Raw genomic sequence first — 19660 nt, 5'->3', positions numbered from 1 at the left:
ACGCCCTTGGTGGAAACCGAACCCGGGTCTCTCTGGACCGCAGGCCGACGCTCTAACCGCTGAGCCAAACTGACCAGGGCAGATGTGGAATTTTAAGATACTTTCTTTCAAAGATTTAGAAATAGGTGTACCTTTCCCCTCCTTTTACTTATAATTACATCTCTTACTTTCAGGATGCCTTGTTCTTCCTGAAGGATTTCTTCACAAGTCTTTCGACAGAAGTGGAGCTGCTCATGGCTCCAGATCCAGAAGGTACTGACCTCGGAGTTGAAAAAGTCTATACCAAGGGCTTGGATTGATTTTGTTATGAGGCCTTTTTGAGAATGCATCAGTATAGTCTCCATTTTCATTTATATGCATGTGTTCTGTGTTTATTTTTGTTAAATTATGCAAATGTAGTTTATGTAAAAGAACTAATTTAAAAGGTGAAAGTCAATTTTCTCTGTAGCAGTTAATTGTGCTTATTAAATGAAATGTAGCAAAACAAGTTCAGTCTAGATTGACTGACATGGTCGCTCTCAGGAAGCCACCCGATTTCTCAAATGCACACATTACATTTTCAGTCAAAAAGTCTCCTGGGGCTGATGTCACCTGCAGTTTGCCAAGGCATTTAAGTACCTCCAAGGAGCCGAGTCTAGTTCTTTCTTTCCCTGGGCCAAAGCAACCTTCCCAAAACGATGCTGCCGATTCAGCGGAAGTGGTTAACGGGGAGGAAGAGAAGGACTTCTCGGCTGAAGAAGCGTCCTTCAGTGACCAGCCGGTGTTTTTTAGGTAAATCATTTAATTTTGATAACAAATGAAGTTCTCTGAGAGTGTTGAAGGTTGTTCTTGAACGTGTCTGTGCTGGGCAGTCATGAGGTCACATCAGCTTCTCGCACCGCCAAGCCAGCCACCGGTGGTTTAGTCCTGTGTCCACCTACCTTCCACCTCGCGTTTCACATGTCGCAGCCCTGGTTACGAGTCATCTCGCCATTGGTTGTGTAGGGGAGTTTTCTTTCCCTCTCGGCTTCTTCCCTTTTCCTCTGCCGGTCTCTCTCCCCGGCCGCCGAATGGCTTCTTTGTGCCTCCTCAGGCACCGTGCTGTTCTTTTCCTCGGCCTTCATCCGCCTCAACTTCGACATTCCTCCCTTTTTCCTGTGGGGATTTCTGTGTAGTTTCTCTGCCTGCCCGCCCCGTCACTGTTGTGTCTTCCCTGCCCCTTTGCTCCCTGGCTAAGTTGGCGCTGCCAGGAAGCCCAGGCCCCTGTGTGTGCGGTGACCACTGACCAGCCTCTTGACTAGCTGGTTGCGCACTGGAGTGTGTCCCTCCTTTCCAAACCCATTCATTTCCCACATCTTCCTTCTTTCCCAGCCCTCGGTGGTAGGGCTGGAGCCTTGGCTCCGCTGGCAGGAGAAAGGAAGAAGATCAAACCCACCTGTGCTGTGAGGGGCAGTTAGCCTCCTTCCCTGGTTTTCTGTTCTCCTCTCTGCCGACACCAGTGGTCCCCAAATTCTGTCTTTCCCTGTAAGTTCTGAGGTTAGACTTTATGTTTTAAATATCATGAATATTGCTGAAAGATACAAAAAGAAAGAAAAAACCCCAGAATATGAGAAGTGGGAAGATCCTGGGGTAGATGATCTCTGGTGTGCCACACCTTGCCACCACAAAGGAAGGACCTCTCATTCCCACATCGATCTTTGTTTCTACCAAGGAAACTGTGTGTTCTAAGTAATCATTTGAATTCTCATTTCATATCAGTCACATATAAACAACCAATCTGGTTTTTGTGAATGCTGGATAACAGGTATGAAAGAAATTGAATTGTTAAAATTCTGGCCTGAAAGCAAAGAAATTTGACACTTTTCAGCTTGTATAGTAAGTAGCCTTACTTACTTACCTAGGTAAATGTTTCTTTATTTTTTATTAGACTAATTAAAGTAGCTTACAGATTTCTGTTTCTACTCTCAAAGCTCCTAGAGGGGTCAGGACCCTGGCATGGTAATCAGTGATATAGTCCAGATCACTCACTGTAGAAATGAGGAAGCTGATTCCCAGAGAAGTGAGCTGACTCGCTCAAGACCACACGATTGGTGGCTGAGTCGGCACTGGAACACAGGTCTTAATCCTGAATTCAGTGCCATGGCTTCATACGTTCTCCCTGATAATTATTCAACATTTAATTATTCAAAAGTGCCCCACCCTGTATTGAACATTTACAGTATGTATGCCACATTTTATTCTAGGCACAGTGAACAAAGTAGAGAAAAATCCCTATTTCACTCAACTTAAAAAGAATTAAAACATACTATTATGTGCCATGGAGAAAAAAAAGAGTAAGAAAGGAAGAGGCGGGTGTTGAGGGGCTGAGCGACAGCTCAGAGAGCCAAGTGGAGATGAATATTCAGAAGATGACAGGTGACCAGGATCCAGGCTTCTTGTAGTGATCGATGTAAACACAGCATTTTCATTTTACCATAGGTTAAGTGGTCTTTGTGGGATGGCTCAGGATGTAGTGACCAACATTAATTCTGTAGAAAAATGTGTTTTAGGTCCCAGTTTCCAGTAAAGCCTTTGGAAGCCAGTTGCTTTTGTTTGATGTGTACCCTCAGTGTCTAATTTTCTCCGTGAAGAATTCCTAATATTTGTGTTTCGATATCCGGTTTATAAGCATAATCTCAAGAATGCTCACTAAAATTCACCACTACAGGTGACATTTCACAAATTTATTGACAAAGACATTTAGGCTCAGAGAGTTAAGTGACTTGCCCATGACTGCGTCCCGTGTAACTGAGAACACTGGGATTCGTGTCCGCTGTTTCCTGCTCTCTCTGCTGTGTGATGGAGCTCAAATAAGTACCTTTCTTTGTACTTTTTTGGTATTGATTATATTATTTGGTTTAATCGTGAAGGTTGCTTTTATTATTTGTTCTCTATGGATTGAGAATATCTGCCAGAATAAGTTTTTTTTCTAAGGTGAACATTATTTAGTAAACTAGGAAAAGGTTTTTGTGAGAAATTTTAAATACAATAAATACAATTTATAAGATGATTAACTTGTTATATTACCTTAAGAAAATGTAAAGCTAAAAGGCATTCTCTTTTATTTAGTGTTTTGTTTTTATTCTCTATTTGAACAAATTAATTTATATCTAAGTTCAACTATTAGTAATGTGAATATAAATAACTCCCTTCCTTTCTTTATCTTCAGAGAATTTAGATTCACATCAGAAGTTCCTATTCGACTTGATTATCACGGCAAACATGTATCAATGGATCAGGTTTGGAAACTTTGTATAAATATACTCTACACAATTATCTCATTTGTTTTTCTCATGGACTCAATTAAAAACTTTTTTCTGTCATAGTTTTATATATGAAATAAAGTACAGGATTTAAAAATATAATTGTTTTTAAAGTAAATTACCATTTGCTTAAGAACGCACAATAAAATTTGATGTAGATTCGGTCATACCTATTATAATATGTATTGTTTTGCTGTAGATATTTTAAGTGTTTCAGCCTCATTAGTGAATATTGCTTTGACTTTCCCAAATAATAACTATTCTACATGCTGAGTCTCTCAATATACAGATTAATGTGGCCTTTTTAAAATTTTAAAGGGTACATTGGCTGGGATTTTGATTGGTCTGGCCCAGTTAAACTGCTCTGAACTGAAGCTGAAGAGGCTCTTCTGTCGGCATGGGTAAGTCACTGAAGTTCGATTACAGCAAATTAAACATAATTTAGTTATTTACAGTGTTGTTTGCAGAGAGCTTATATTTAGAGGATCCTTATTGATTACTGCTAGGTTTTATTCTGAGAGGGTAGAAGTCATTTGAATAAAGTAGTGTTTTTCAAAAACAGCTAGAGTTATGATATTTTTAGTAATTTCCCAAAGTTGCGAAACAGCTTATTTAGTGAAAAGACTAGACGTTCACAGGGTAATGTTCTTAGTAGCTCAGAACTCTGTGGCAATTTGTAAACATTGAGTTAATCCTATGCCAGAGCTTTAGATGTTCCAGAAATAAAAGCAATGGTGAAACACACTTACACATGTTACCTAGGACTTGTAGAAATTATTACCATCACAACTGGGTTATGTATATATGTGTATACATTTATTTGTATAAACATATTTATTTATATATAGATTAAGCATCTATAACATTTTGTCTTTGTAATTTGTAAATTTTCTTTTATCTTAAGTGAAAAATCTCTCAAACTTACCTAAAGCTAAAAATGTTTCTCCTTCCTAAATACTGATAGTCATTTACTCTAGTTTGCTAGGTGTTGACAAACTATTCTCCTATGCAATCACTGAATGGCTTGCTGACATTAAGAAGAACCAGCTGCCAGGAATTCTGGGAGGTGTTGGGCCTATGCACTCACTAGTACAATTAGGTGAGTTTTCTTTTTTTTATCAAAAGGTAGGTTATTTGCCCTGGCCGCGTAGCTATTTGTTTGGAGCGTGGTCCGGTGTGCCAAAAGGTTGTGGGTTCAGTTCCCGGTCAGGGCACATACCTAGGTTGCAGCTTCGCTTCCCCGTTAGACACGTATGTGAGGCAACTAACTGATCGATGTTTCTCTCTCACATCGATATTTTCTATCTCTGCCTTTCTCTAAAATCAATAAAAACATATCCTCAGGTGAGGCTTAAAAAACAAGATAAATTATTTTATCTGAGCTATGGTACATAACCCATTTTGGGTTATGGATGCCCTGGGGGTCTGTGTGAGGACCGCCTTTCTAGAAACCCCACATTTGCAGTCACACACACAAAACTTTGTTCCCATTTCAGGGGTTCAAAGCCCCGGGGTTGGAATGAGAGCCGAGGTCTGAGCCCCAGCACTGCTGCTGACCTCTGCGTGTTGACTGTTGTTCTAGTGCAAGGCCTGAAGGACTTGGTCTGGCTACCGATAGAGCAGTACCGCAAGGATGGCCGCATCGTCAGGGGCTTTCAGAGGGGTGCTGCCTCCTTTGGCACCTCAACAGCCATGGCTGCCCTGGAACTCACCAACAGAATGGTTCAAACCATACAGGTATCTTTCCGTGGGCTACCTGAACCTACACAGAGGATGAGCCTTTGCAGAAGGGTTCCATCATTTGGTTTTTATTTTTATTTTTATCTTTACTGTTGAAAGTATTACAGATGTTCCCCTTTTTCCCCCACCATTGACCCCCCACCCTCACCCCTCCTGCCTTCCCACACTGTTGTCTGTGTCCATTGGTTGTGCATATATACACATAGGTTCTTTGGTTTATCTCTTTCCACCCCATTTTGTTTTTAAAATGATACTGTGAAAATACACAGAATATTGAGAATAGGTATTTTATTTGTAATGATTTAATTTCATACTTTTTAAAAGTGTTTGTCCAGTGTTAAGTAATTAGTGGAATAAGCAGTGGAATACAGTGTCAAATTTGTTTGCCTGGTTCAGGTCAATTATAAACATTACGTTACCCAGGGATTATTTCACCACATTTATATGAAAATCATATAGCTAAATGTGAAGAAAGTATTGCAGATCAAACAGTAGTTGAATTGAGGTTTGTTATATTAAGTATTAAGCTCCAACTGACCTTATCCAGACTGTGCATTCTTGACTAGCTGGTCACATGAAGAATGTCCTCAGAGGACAGAGGAGGTACTAAAAAAATCAGCTCGATCAGTTGATACTAGTTTTGAATGTACACTTTAATGTTCTTATTGTAAAAGTAATACATTTTGGTAAAGAATCCACACACTGCAGAGTGCCTTGTGAGGGCGTGGGTTCCTCTGTCCCTCCTCAGTCCCTGTGGGATGTGCTCGTGGGTCCTAACCCAGACTTCCTTCTGATTCATTCCCGACTTTCTCTGAAATGGTCCAGGCAGCGGCAGAGACTGCTTATGACATGGTGTCTCCTGGGACCCTTTCTATCGAGCCCAAGAAGGTCAGAAGGTTTCCTCACCACCGCTTAGCCCACCAGCCAGTGGACCTGAGGGAAGGTGTGGCCAAGGCCTACAGTGTCGTGAAAGAGGTAGGTGATACTTGCGTGGAACAAGCTGGAACTAGTTTCTGGCTTTCATCTGAAGGGCATTCAGTGGTTGTAGTTCATTCCAAAGAAATGCTTGGGAGTGGATTTGCAACTGCTCCCAACAGCCGGTGCCCGTGTGTGCAGCAAGTCAGGGCAGAGGGCCGTGCTGTGGCTGTTGGTCTCCGGCCGAGAGGAGCGGTCCAGTGGAAAAAGGATTCTCTTCCCCACGGACGCGAGCAAGGAGTAATAGACACAGGCATTCACCAACTGGACCCCACGCATATTAAACTTCACTGCATTTACTTCCGATTTGTTTAAAAATACAAGGTTGCAGGTGACTCACTCACATGATCCCATTTCCCCTGCCTTTGCCATCCTGAAGATGGTACGGATTTTTCTGTACATGTTTTCAAAGTTTTATTATACAAGTATGTACTCATAAGCAAAACATACTATTATTTGTATCTTAGAAGTTAACATAAATGGTATAGTATTTGTATTGCTCTGTAATTTCAAGATATAGCCATGTTGATATATGCATATCTAATTTAAACTGTTCCATAGTATTTCATTGTATGAGAATAGCATAATTCAGTTATTTTCCTCTTGGTGGACACCGAGTTTTCATTCTTCCCTAAAACGCCACTTTAGGAATGTTCATATAAAAGTCACTTTGTTTATATGTGCAAGAAGTTGTTAAGGTAGAATTGGTGATTTGTAATGACTTTAATTTTGACATTTACTAAACATTGCCAAAGCATCATTTAGCTGTGCCAGTGAGCCCTGTTCTTAGGGCTGTTGTCAGGGGCATTCCCTGTCTTAATCCTTTTGACATTCCTTTTTTTTAAATTCTCACCTGAGGATATTTGTCTATTTATCTTCGGATAGAGTGGGAAGGAGGGAGAGAGAGAAAGATGGATGTGAGAGGGACACATTGACTGGCTGCCTCCCGCATGACCCTGGCTGGGGACAACTGCTACCGAGGTATGTGCCCTTGACCGGAATCGAACCAGTGACTCATTGGTCCACACACCAAAGCTCTAACCGTAGAGCCAAACCAGCCAGGGCTGCTTGACAAACTTTTTTTTTTTTTTTTTAATAATCACCCGAGGATATTTTTCTGTTTATCTTCAGATAGAGTGGGAGGGAGAGAGCGAAACATCAATTTGAAAGGGACATATCAACTGGTTGCCGCATGAGTCCGATCAGAGCTGGGGGCGAACCACAACTGAGGTACGTGCCCTTGACCGAAATTGAACCCGTGACTCTTTGGTCCTCAGTCTGACGTGCTAACTGCTGAGCCCAGCCAGCCAGGGCGACATTCTTTTTAATATGACACGAAATTTGAAGTCATTTTACTTACAAATTGAGTATGAGGATTTCATTAAAGATATTTCCCCACCGTATACTGACCAGCCGAAGTACCTAGGGCAGCCTTTTAGCTGATGGAAGTAGCCTCTGGGGGCCCAAACAGTGGGAAGGCCACTGAGGCAGGGCCCCAAGCGAGAATAGAGTTTTAGAGGAGAGAGAAGAGTTGGGAGAATAGAGAGAGAACTACCAGTCAGACCTGTTTGCAGATGTTGGGATCGGGCCGTGATCAGTAGACTGTTGGAAGTCAGGTTTGTCAAAGGACCCTGGAGTTCAGACATAGCAGGGCAGTTGGCAGCAGGTTATAATTGCTCTTGGATAAGTAAAAGAGCAATTTTCAAAAACACTTGCCTAATTTCATCTGTGTTTATTTAAAATGAATATTTGTGTGCTTATTTTATGCCATGTGCATAGAAACCCTGAGAGGTAGGTAGAGTTCCTCACTTAGCGACGGGAAAGGGCGCAGCCGGAAGGCCTCCCCATGTGCGCGGCGAGGCAGCAGGGCAGCAGGGCGGGGGCCGGAGACGGGGGTCTGGTGTTAGTTCTCTGACTGCCGGTATGAAAGTGGAGGGGGGGCAGGAAGCATGGGTGGAGGTAGTAGGGCTGGCTTGATCAAACTGAGTCTGAACTCTGGATTAAATAACTTTTAAAATAAAGGCTCCTAAATGGTGACAAATATTTTTTTTCCTTTAAATGTTAATAACTCGAAGATCAAGAGAAAGCATCCATGTATTTCACAGATAGGCTCATCCTCTAGGTCAGGGGTCAGCAAACCATAACTTGCAGGTCATATGTGGCCTGTGCCTGCTTTGTATGGACCTTCTAGCTAAGAATAATTTCTATAATTTTAGAGACTGTAAAAAGAAGGAAAAAAGAGTCAATAACCAAGTCCACAAGTATTTACCATCTGGCCCTTTATAAAGGGCTTTTCGTGGCTCTGTGGTAGTTAGGTAGGTAGTTGTTAGGGTAGCAGTGGTTATCTAGGAATTAGTTAGTTAGTAAACATTTAGTGCCTGCTAAGCTGTGTCAGGCTCATTAGATGTATTATTTCATTTGATTCTAGCAGCCACCACACTTGTAATTCCCCATTTAAAGGGCTCATCTGAAGTCACACAGCCAAGCAATGGAGCTGAGACTTGAATTTGCTTCGGTTGCTTCCAAACTGGGTGGTGGTAATTCTTTAATAAACAGATACCTTATGAGTGTGGGTTGGGGAGAGGAGCTGCAAGGAAGATGATGTAGACACGTGTATGAATTATAAGCATTTTACTTACTGTATTCATGTTTCACTTATTGGCTCTTATCTTGTAGATAGTTTTTAAAATAGCATTTTTTATTTTTATTTTTTATAGTTCCTCTGCCTTTCATCTGCCCTCTCCCCTTTGCCTACCGTGTTGTGTAGAAATGATACTCTGGTTAGCTTGTCAGAGTGATGGCTAGATTCTGGGTAGGGACAAGGTTCCTTGATTTCCCTGGAGAGCCCAAAGTTTGCATTGTGCCCGTCACTGCAAGGGTCACAGTGGGACAGCGCCTCTCGTCCCCTGGGGGTTTCTGAATTAGACAGATGGCAGAGATTCACCACTGCGGCTAGACCTACGCAGTTGTACGTGCAGCTTCAGAGCTCAGCAGTCACGGCTGTTCACTGTTAGGCAGCCACCGAAGGGTGACCATGCCCCAGGAGCTTTGCCTCTGATCACCAAGCATGCTCCTGCTTTGTGTTCTCAGAACCTCCTCTGCTTCATTCAATAAAATGTGTGTTTAGCCCTTTAGCCTCCTTGAATGTTCCACAGTTATCTTCTAGTACATAGCCAGTAATTTAAAACAAGTTAATAATATTCTGGAGCTTAGTAGAGTTAGGTTTTCTTGTCACAGTTGAGTCAGAGGAACTATCACCATGTTCCTTTAGTGATTTGATTTATTCCAGGAGCTGCTTCGCTGACTTGACCTAACTGGGCGATGGCTGCGCCGCGGGCTCCCTAGTTGCCCTCGCGCCTCCGGGCAGTGCGGAGCTCTGCTTTCTGCACGTGGTGTCGCAGCAAATGCCAAATCGTAATAGTTGCCTCCTGCTCTCCCTTAGAATTAGAATTTTGTCATAAAAATAATGATCCTGGGTTATCTCAAAAGCCGAGTTTTTTGACTACTTACAAATACAGTGTTGAATAATTGTACTAAAGTGTGTGCTGCAGGAGGGTTTGGAGTTTCCTGACCGGCAGTTTACAGCCCTCTCTGCCCCTTCAGGGCATCACAGACACGGCTCACACCATCTATGAGACCGCCGCTCGAGAGCACGAGAGCAGAGGGGTCACCGGGGCCGTGGGCGAAGTCCTGCGCCAGCTCCCGCCGGCCGTGGTGAAGCCTCTGATTGTTGCCACGGAAGCGACGTCCAACGTGTTGGGAGGCATGAGAAACCAAATTAGACCCGACGTTCGGCAGGACGAGTCCCAGAAATGGCGCCATGGGGAAGACTGACGCTTCAGATGCGGATCCTCTGTGACGACGAGGGTGGAGCTAAGGAGCAGAGCGTCCCAGTGGCCATTTTAGAGGGGACTCCTTTAATTTTATTGTGCTCATCATCTCAGGAACAAAAGCATTTCTTAGTTAAATAATTTAATATTATGAAAACATGCAACCAAAACTTCTGTCATTTTAGGGCTAGTTGGGTACTCGCCTATAGAAATGTTTGGTGGCTGGTGTCAAAAGTCCTTAAAGCCTTTGCTGCCAAGCTAGGGGAACGCTTGCTTTATTCAGCTGACCTGGTTCTCCTGGTTCCAGACCAGCTGTCGGTGGCCCTCCTTTTACCGCACGGAGCACCGGGAAAGCGCTGCTTCGGCTGCTCTGAGAGCTTGGTTTCCTCGGTCTGGGGAGAACCACAGCTTCGGAACTTGCGTGGAGAATGAGAGACAGAGCCACAGGCAGCGCAGAGCAGACGGGAGTGTCCTCGTGCATGGCATGAGGAAGCGGTAACCCAGCCTGTGGATTCGTGTTCGTGCCCGGAACACACGACTTCCACTTACTCAGAAAGGCCTCTGTGGGAGCTGAGCGTGAATGTGCAGACGTGTTCTGTCGTGTTGCACTTTATCCTGTGTGTGTATGTGTGTGTGTATGTGTGTGTCTGTGTTTTTAGATTAATACGAGTCATGTGCTGTCGTCTTTATGTAATTCATAGAGTTACACAAAATACAAAAAGGAGTCAATCTGAAAGTTGTTGGTAAAGGAAGGTAATTCTAGTATAATAATTACCATTTATTTGAAGTGTAAATAAAAATGTGCATTCTATAATGAGCTGGGGCCCACATAATTGTTTCTATGTCCGGTCTTAAGCAGGTGTACCGCAAGCTTGCTGGGAATGCGTGGAAAGGGGGATTGGACGTGGTTTGTATGCTTTTAAAAGTAACCAAAAATCCTCTAAATATGCCCTAGTCAGTTGTTTCAAAGTCCCGTTTTTACTTGGTTAACAATGTACATTTTGATAACCTGTCAGGAATGAATAAAGTATTTTTATTTAAAGGTAAAATTGTTTTATGCTTCCATGAATATTTTGCTTTTCTTAGAGCATATTCATAGATGCAATACTATGATTTATCCCAAGATACTTGGGAACACTTTCTCAAAATTTATTTTGGTTAATGTCAGGTAAATCATTACCTAGGGGCGAGACTGCCCGCAGAGAGAAAGGCCGGGCTCGCTCCTCGCCCTGGGGAGAGCTCTCGTTTCCTAAAGTGGGTGATGTCATCAAGCGGATTGGGATTGTAGGGTCACAGCTCAGTGTGGGGTTTGGAAATGACGCCGAATCACTTTTATTGTCTACATTTTTAAGAAAACCATGTTAACCAAAGCCCGAACATTTAAAATTTATAAAAATTGTGCTAAATAGTGTTTATTTTTATTTTGTTTCCTTTTCACTGCTGAACAACTTAAAAGGGCAATGCTCAGCGGAACCGCCTGTCCAGGCGTCACGGGACCACGCGCTGCCCCGCCCCTGCTCGGTGCAGCCCATCCAGAGCGTGGCTGAGCCTGGCCGGCCATCCGCGTGAAGCCGCCCTGCCGTGGGCACATCGGCTCCCCGCTCTTCGCCCCAGTGTGCTCCATGTTTGTTACCGCAGACACACTGTGTATGCTGTCTGTGATGGTTAAGCACTCTTAAAAACATTTGCTCAAACCAGAAGTGTAAATTCTCTTCCACTTTTAAACACATTTCCCATAGTTACACTAGTTCTGCAGTTCAGTGAGACGTAGTATAGGGAGAAATAATTTTCTTATACTACGAGCTGCACACGGACCCATCTTTTGACAAGCTAGGTGCGCAAATCTCAGCCGAGCCTGCCTTTCTGGTGTGATCTCGGGGTTCTGTGCTGCCTCCTGCACCAGCTCGTGGACCAGAAATCTCGTACCGCAGAAAGGGCCAGTGCCGAGGGTCTCTTCGTTGCCAGGGTAACCAAGATGCTCTTTACGGAGATGTTTGTGTCTATATTTGAACACTTCTGCATTATTAAGTATCTTTAATTATTTTCTTTTTTAAAAGTGTCTCATCAGACTTCTATGTTGCAATGACACAGTAAAAAAAAATCCTGGGCAGGATCCTTGGGTTGCCAGATCTGTGACTCGCCAAGTGGATGACTTGGCCAAAACGCTGAATTTCTCTCAACCTTGGTGTCTCTCTCCATGAACAGAGGGGTTTCCTACAACAAAGCCCAACAAAGATTCCTGGATGGTCAGGGTGTGTGCCTGTGCGTGCATGTGTGTGTGCACGCATGCATGTGTGTGGATGATGGGATGGGTATGAGGCTCGGTAGAGTGCCCAGACCTGTGACACCTCCACTGGTGGCACTGTCGACTCAGAGTGGTCGTATCACAGTAGCGGACTCTTCAGATCTCTGAACAGCCACAGTGCCTGCGAGGTGGACTTTTGATGTGATCCTTCTGAAGGGGGTAGACTGTGTCCACTTGTGGCTGCATTGAGTCCGTACAGGTATCTCCCCGAGGAGGCCAGGTAAGCAAGCCTGATCCAGAGCCGTAGCGAGCTACAGAACCCACAGTGTGACGGAGCCCTGTCAAGGCCACCTTCCATTGTAAAGACGGCCAGGCCGTGTCGTGAACAGGGCTGATTTTGTCCCTCCTGTCTGTCCCCAGATTTATTATTTACGAGTAGGACATCCACTTTTAAGATAGGTAGGATACAGTGTTTCTTCTAGACATCATAGCAGTAGACTTGGTTCCAATTTGGATTCCCACTTAAGCATATATATTTAACATATATTTTTGCATTATCTTTAGATAGAGCAGGAGGGAGGAAAGGAAGAAGAGAGAGAGAGAAACATCGATGTGAGAGAGACACATTGACTGGTTGCCACCCACACAACTCCAACCGGGGTCGGGGACAAACTACAATGGAGATATGTGCCCTTAGTGGGAACTGAACCCGGGACTCTCTGGTCCGTGAGCCGACACTGTAACTGCTGAGCCAAACCGGCCATGGCTAACATCAATATTTTTGTAATGCAAAAACTCACTTTAAGGAAACGAAATGTTCCCAAGTAGCAAGTGCCTACAATGGCAAAAATCCTGTAAACCAGTGTTTCCTCCCTCCTGCGATGTCAGTTTCAAATGCTATTAAAATAGTTCCAGCTTTTAAGGGAATTACCTTTTAACCATCTGCTTTAATAACCGTGTTCTGTAGGTTTGCTGCCTTTGTCCAGTTTCAGAACAGCCCAGACAACTCTGCTCCTGCAGAGGCTGCCTGTGCGGGGTGGGGTGTGCCTCCCTCGTGCTGTTTGATTGGGTGTCGTGCTCTGTGTGTCTTCAACATAGTGCAGAGCTGAACGTAGGCTCTTTGAAATGAGGAATCCACACTTGCACCGAATGGTTTTAGGATGGACAGCTAATTGTCAACATGAATTTACATGTTGTGTATGTACAAAGCTCAGGGGTTGACTCAAGTGAAGTCATTTAACTTGTACACCTGCGTTGGGATAGTTCCTCTGAATTAGGGGGAGTGTGGCCGGGCTCCTGTTCTGAGTTGAGCAATCTTATTCCTATTTTCCTCTTGACCTACTCAAGACAGTAGAGAGAATGTAAAGTTCTTGACATTTCTTGAAAGTAAGGTACTAAGCAAACAAAGTAATACTCTTGTATCTGCAAATGCCTCAACTTGGACACACTGGTATCAAGTAGAATATATCAAATAGACATTAGTGAGTCAGGTTAGAGGAAGGTTATTTGTATAGTGTATAGATAATGAAGGGGGAAAAGATTTCTTTGTTTCCATTATCAAAAGATTTTGTTTCTGTTCACTGGAAGGTAGCTAGCTGTTTCATACGAGGATAATTGAGTGCTTCAGTGCCAATTTATTGTTATCACAGTATTTTCAGGATCTGTGAGCACTCGTATCCCTTTCATAGACTCTGCACATTCGCAAGCCAGCCAGCTTTAACCAGAAGTATTTTTCTTTCACTGTACTGTCTGCAAATCAGAGTAGAAAAGGCAGCCTAACACACCCCATGATAGGCTTCTCTCAGGGTGAGAAATTCAAGGGAGTTTCAACAAGTCATATTTTGAAATGATAGCAGCTTTTAAAAACATAGGTGGTAGAGATTTTTGCCTCTTATAACGACCGTCAGCCTCTTGGATTCAAGCATGTTGCTTCATAGTAAGCACCAGAGATTTCAAGAGATTGTACATGTGACGTTGGCTGACCCAGTGACATCTGATGCCCTGAGTGGTTAAAAGCAACGCCTCCCTTAAAAAGTATGTTTACTTTGCTGTTTCACAGGTAATTTGTGTATATGAAATGGCAGCTTCTGATTTCTAGTGGGATTTGTGTAGGGTTGGGGGTTTGGTGGATGAACAAAATGTAACCTTGAGATATGTGTTCTCGTGACCTGGCCAGCCAAAGAGCAAAGTATGTGTGAACAGATAAGGTTTGCCTGGAGGGTAGGAATGCCACCCTGTCTGAACTGAACGTATTGACTATGAATGAATAGATAAGGTTTGCATGTCAAAGGGCTGGAACCGCCCCAAAAAGAATAATGGGCAGAAAGCCCAGGCGTGAATGGACTTGTTTTGTTTTGTTTTTGTATCTCCTTTGATGTTTCTCCACTGAAAAGGAGAGACAGGAAATGTACTGGGCTTGGCTGTATGGTCAGCAGGGATGCCATCTCAAGGAAATAATTACCTAAAACACCATGTAACCTGGGGAACCACTTTGCAAATAAATTGGGCTGCATCCAGAGATCTAGAGCACTTGCTCCCTTGCAATGCTCCCCCTCACTCCAAGCAGAGTCTGTTTGTACTTCATTGAGTTGTGACGACCCCTGGCAGGTCGAGAGAGTCGGCATGTTTGTCTTACACTCTTTGTATGACATGTCAGTCACACAGGACTTTTCATTGTGAAATTTAGGGCACCAAGTTCAGCCCTCATGTTAATCATCCTGACTTATTTTAGACGTTGACTTGTAAAGAACATAGATTGTATATATTGACTATCATGCTACATTTTCTGATTTTCCTAATTAAAGTAATTATGGATGTGAATATTTGATGCTGTATGTGTGTTTTTGTGGAACTATAACTTGTTAGTGTGACTATTTAAAGTATTATGAAATTAAGACTCTTGAAGAGAATTAAAATATTTACTCTTTGGAGTTTGCTTTAAACACTACGGTCTTTCTCCAAGAACTGTTCCCAAAGCCTGTACACAGTACTTTTGGGGGGTGAGGGGTAGGTCTGTGTCAGATCCTGTTATTGGGAAATGATGTTCCTACAATCCCAGTACTGTTGATAGCAAATGTTGTATCTACCTGCTGCTAGCTTCTGAGACAAACAGGGTACGTAATGTTAAAATTTGCCACTCCAACCCCGTTTGGATATGAATCACTGTATTAGTTATTTTATCCCTCTGATATAGACTTGGGGCAAACACGTCTTGTAGGTTTGGTCATAGGGACCTAGATAAATACTTGATAAAATCTGTTTTGTTTGGAGGAATATTTAAAAGAAATAGTTAAAAAAATTTTTTTTATGAGTTTGAGCCAAAATGACAACATATGAGAGGGAGCAAGATCTCAAATGCTTCGAAGAAATCTCTTTTTTGCACCATTCCCTGGAGGTACCTCAATACCAGGTTGCTGCATGGTGTGGGCGGAGCTAGCTCCTGTTCGATCTCCCTGCTCCAAAACCATGTGCTGTGCTGTCCTTGCATAGAGGGAATCGCAGATGTTAAACCGATAAGAACAGAACACTTGATCTTAGCCAAAAGGCCAAGAAGCGATGAAATCCTCATTTAAAAAGACACCGCTGTAAAGGAGGTTTTGAGGTGACGGGTCAATGTAATCACCCACTGAGCAATTGGGAGAACCACAGGTCGCCCTTCACACATGGCTCCTGGGGATGCTTACTGTGTGCCAGGCACCGGAGCATGTTCTCTGCCCTCAGAGCCCTCCAGAGGCGGGGTTAGGGGAGGAGACTGAGGTTAGGAGTGTCAAGTTCACCGTCACATGGTTTGACTCCGAAAGCCCACCCTCATCCAAGGGTTTCATTTAAGAGGAACGTGCACAGTGTCACTGATTTCCTTCACGAATTAGGAAGCTAAGGAAGGGATTTTGCTAGAAGATCGAGAGGAAAGGTTCTCAGAAGTCTCGTGCCAAGGTCAGAACCGACGCGCTTCCATCTCTTCGCTGCGTGCCCAGGGCTCCCCCTCCTGGCTGCCCTGCGTGCTCCGCGGGCCAGGTCTGCTGCTCCCCTGTAAGCAGGGCTTGGAGCCACCTGGAGGATTCCTTTTTTTTAAAATCCTCACCAGGGGATATTTTTCCATTTATTTTCAGACAGAAAATAAATGGAAAAAAATAAATGGGAGGGGGAGAGAGAGAGAAACATCGATGCGAAAGAGACACATTGACTGGTTGCCTCCCACGCAATCCCTACCAGGGCCGGGGGCTGAACCACAACCGAGGTACATGCCCTTGACGGGAATCGAACCCCCGACTCTGGTCCGCAGGCCGAGGCTCTAACCGCTGAGCCAAACCGGCCGGGTTGGAGGATTTCTTTTTTTATCCTCATTCGAGGACATTTTTCCATTTTTTGTACAGACAGAGTGGGAGGGAGAGAGAGGAAGAGAGAGAGAGGGATACATCGATGTGAAAGGGACACATCGAGTGGCTGCCACCCGCACAACCAACCAGGGTCGGGGACAAACTGCAACCGAGGTACGTGACCTTAGCGGGAACCGAACCTGGGTCTCTCCGGACCGCAGGCGGACGCTCTAACCGCTGAGCCAAACCGGCCAGGGCGGAGGATTTCTTTTTAATGCTGATGCTCGGACCCCACTCAATGCCGATTAAAAGTCTGGGAATGGGGCTAAATCAGGTCTCTCTACCTTAGCAACCTTGACATTCTGGGGGGCCGTCCTGTGCACTAGAGGATATCTAGCAGCATCTTTGGCCTCTACCCACAAGATGCAAGTAGCATCCCTCCCAACTGTAAAGCCCAAAGTGTCACCAGATAGCTCAAAATGCCCCTGGCGCAACCACTGGGCTGGCAGCTCTCCTGGTGACATCACGTGCGTCCTGGACGAGCACAGTGGTGAGCACACCACCCTTCTTTCCAGATCGCTCTGCCGCTCCCTCCTTATTTCAGCCTAACGGGGGCCGTTTCAGACAGGCCCAGCCACTGCCCTACCTCTGCACTCTCCATGGTAACACGCTCCTAAGACGAGCCTCTGGCCCTTTTCTCACGTCATAAACCCACACTGATTGATTTCCCTATTTACTATCCGGCGCTCTCTGAGGAGGGCAGGGGACGGGACGAGTTAGCATACTGTTAGGTGGGCAGGGACACCCACGCGGACGTGGGAGCTGACCTGGGGCCACGGAGAGACTGGGTGCCTCTCTCAGCTCGGGGCTGTCCTAGGCCTGAGCCCCGTGAGTCAGTGGTGACTTCCAGCCTTTTCCTGCTCCCCTTGGCAACAGGAACACAACAGCCCTCCCCTTTGCCATCCCATCAGGCAGGAGACAGAGCAGCCTAAGCCTCCTCGCGGGCCTGAGGAGGGTGATTCACAGAACCTGTGCCGGAGGCGAGGGGCTGCCCGGCAGCAGCTGAGGCCTCAGGCAGAGTGAAGTGGCAGGAGGGCCCCAGGAACCCTCATCCTCGGGCTCCTACCCTCCCATCTCTTGTGAGAGCCTCCCACAGGTCGCACCCAACTTCTGCAGTGTCTAAGGCTCATGGGCAGAGAGTGGATCTGGGCAGATGGCAGCGTGATCTAATTTGCATTTGTCCTGTTATCTTCATTCTGCGGATGACAAAACCGAGGCTTAGGATCAGTGTGGCCTACCCAAAGCCTCACAATGTACTAGTTAAGAAACACCAGTCACTGATGACAGGTAACTCCCCGAACCCCAGCAGCTGAACAAAAAGAAGTGTCTCTCTCAGTTACATCAAGTCCGGTCGGAGCTCCCGAGTATCCGGCAGTTCTCCACACGGCGATGGAGAAACCCAGGCTCTTTCCACGTTGTGGCTCTACCTCCCTGGAACTTCAGAACTTGCCTCATGGGAGAGAGAGGACAGCTTAGTGCTGGAGACTTGGTCCACATCCCAGCAGCAGAATTCAGTCACGTGATCGCACCCAGCTCACCTGGGTAATGTGGTCTGGCTCTGTGCCTAGGAAGGGAGGAAATTGGGGTTGCTGAGCAAGACAGCTCATAGTTTACACTTTGAATCCAGGAATGTCTGACTCCAGACTCACGCACAGGTCCTATTCGAATCACAGTTAGTTACACTGCAAGACAATTAGCCATGACCAGAGTTAGATTGTTTCTTTCTCCTGGGCTTGTTTGTGTATATTCCTGAGAGCAGCTTCACGTGGAGCGGATTATATTCCGTAAGCATCTGCTGGGTAACGAGGCAGGGTTGAATACTGTAGTGGTCTTCACAGCTTGTCTGCGTATAGGAAATCACTGAAGGATCTTTTAAAAATTCCAAAACCCAGGCCACACTCAAGAACAAGGAAATCAGTCCCTGGGATTTATTTTTTTTATTTTTATTTTTATTTTCCAAATCTTTATTGTTGGATGTAAAATGTATTACAGATGTTCCACATTTTTCCCCCATTGACCCCCTCCTCCCCACTCCCGCCCCCCCTCCCACCTTTTACCACACTATTGTCTGTGTCCATTGGTTACATATAAGTTCTTTGGTTTATTTCTTCCCACCCCCCCAACCTCTTTCCCTTTGAGGTTTGTCAGTCTAGCAATGAATTTGTGCTTCTTAATCCCTTCACCTTTTTCACCCATTCCCCCAACCCCCCTACCAACTGGCAACCAACAAAATGTTCTCTGTATCTATGAGAATGTTTCTGTTCTACCTGTTCATTTTGTTTGTAGATTCCATTGTTGATAGATATGTATTCATTGCCATTTTGTTTGTTCATACATTTTATCTTTTTCTTCAAAAAGACCCTTCATCATTTCATATAATAATGGTTTGGTAGTGATGAACTCCTTTAACTTTTTCTTGTCTGGGAAAGTTTTTATATGTCCATCGATTCTAAATGACAGCTTTGCAGGATAGAGTAATTTTGGTTGTAGGTTCTTGCTTTTCATCACTCTGAATATTTCTTGCCACCCCCTTCTGGCCTGCAAAGTTTCTTTTGAGAAATCAGCTGACAGCCTAATGGGAACTCCCTTGTAGGTAACTAGCTGCCTTTCTCTTGCTGCTTTTAATATTCTCTCTTTGTCTTGAACCTTTTGCATTTTGATGATGATGTGTCTTGGTGTGTGCCTCTTGGGGTTCATCTTGTTTGGGACCCTATGTGCTTCCTGGACTTGTATGTCTGTTTCCTTCACCAAGTTAGGGAAGTTTTCTGCCATTATTGTTTCAAACAGGTTTTCGATTTCTTGTTCTCTCTCTTCTCCTTCTGGCACCCCCAAGATGCGAATGTTGGCACGCTTGAAGTTGTCCCAGAGGCTCCTTACACTGTCCTCATTTTTTTGGATTCTTTTTTCTTTTTGCTGTTCTGATTGAGGATTTTTTGCTTCCTTATATTCCAAATCAATGGTTTGCTCCTTGGATTTACGTACTCTATTATTGAAGCTGTGTAAATTATTCTTTATTTCAGTTAATGCCTCCTTTAATTCTAACTGTGTATCCATGATTTCTAACTGGTCCTTTTTTATGCTCTTGAGGCCCTTCCTAAGTTCACTGAGGTTCTCACTGAGTTCATTGAGCATCCTTATAAGCAGTATTTTGAACTCAGCATCTGTTAGGTTGCGTATCTCCCTTTCTCTTAGTTCTTTTCTTGGGGTTTTGTT

The 19660-nt window shown here is 44.4% G+C and overlaps 1 protein-coding gene and 1 non-coding gene across 2 annotated transcripts in view; one reads left to right on the top strand and one right to left on the bottom strand.

The window, feature by feature from the left end:
* The window catches only part of ATG2B (autophagy related 2B), a 68176-nt gene extending 57338 nt beyond the window's left edge, over window positions 1-10838 (top strand). The window contains 8 exon segments of the mRNA XM_036251514.1: window positions 174-252; window positions 564-771; window positions 3188-3257; window positions 3600-3682; window positions 4259-4380; window positions 4864-5018; window positions 5847-5996; window positions 9600-10838. Coding sequence (XP_036107407.1) covers window positions 174-252; window positions 564-771; window positions 3188-3257; window positions 3600-3682; window positions 4259-4380; window positions 4864-5018; window positions 5847-5996; window positions 9600-9830 — 1098 coding nt within the window. The 3' untranslated portion in view covers window positions 9831-10838.
* Window positions 10839-15442: 4604 nt separating this feature from the next.
* On the bottom strand, window positions 15443-15628 carry LOC118620912. Its single transcript, XR_004957588.1, has one exon. It is a non-coding gene; the product is annotated as a U2 spliceosomal RNA (small nuclear RNA).
* Window positions 15629-19660: the final 4032 nt, after the last annotated feature.

Source organism: Molossus molossus, unplaced genomic scaffold (assembly GCF_014108415.1).
Source record: "Molossus molossus isolate mMolMol1 unplaced genomic scaffold, mMolMol1.p scaffold_m16_p_1, whole genome shotgun sequence".
Taxonomy (NCBI): Eukaryota; Metazoa; Chordata; class Mammalia; order Chiroptera; family Molossidae; genus Molossus; species Molossus molossus.
This window is presented reverse-complemented; position numbering and strand designations above follow the sequence as displayed.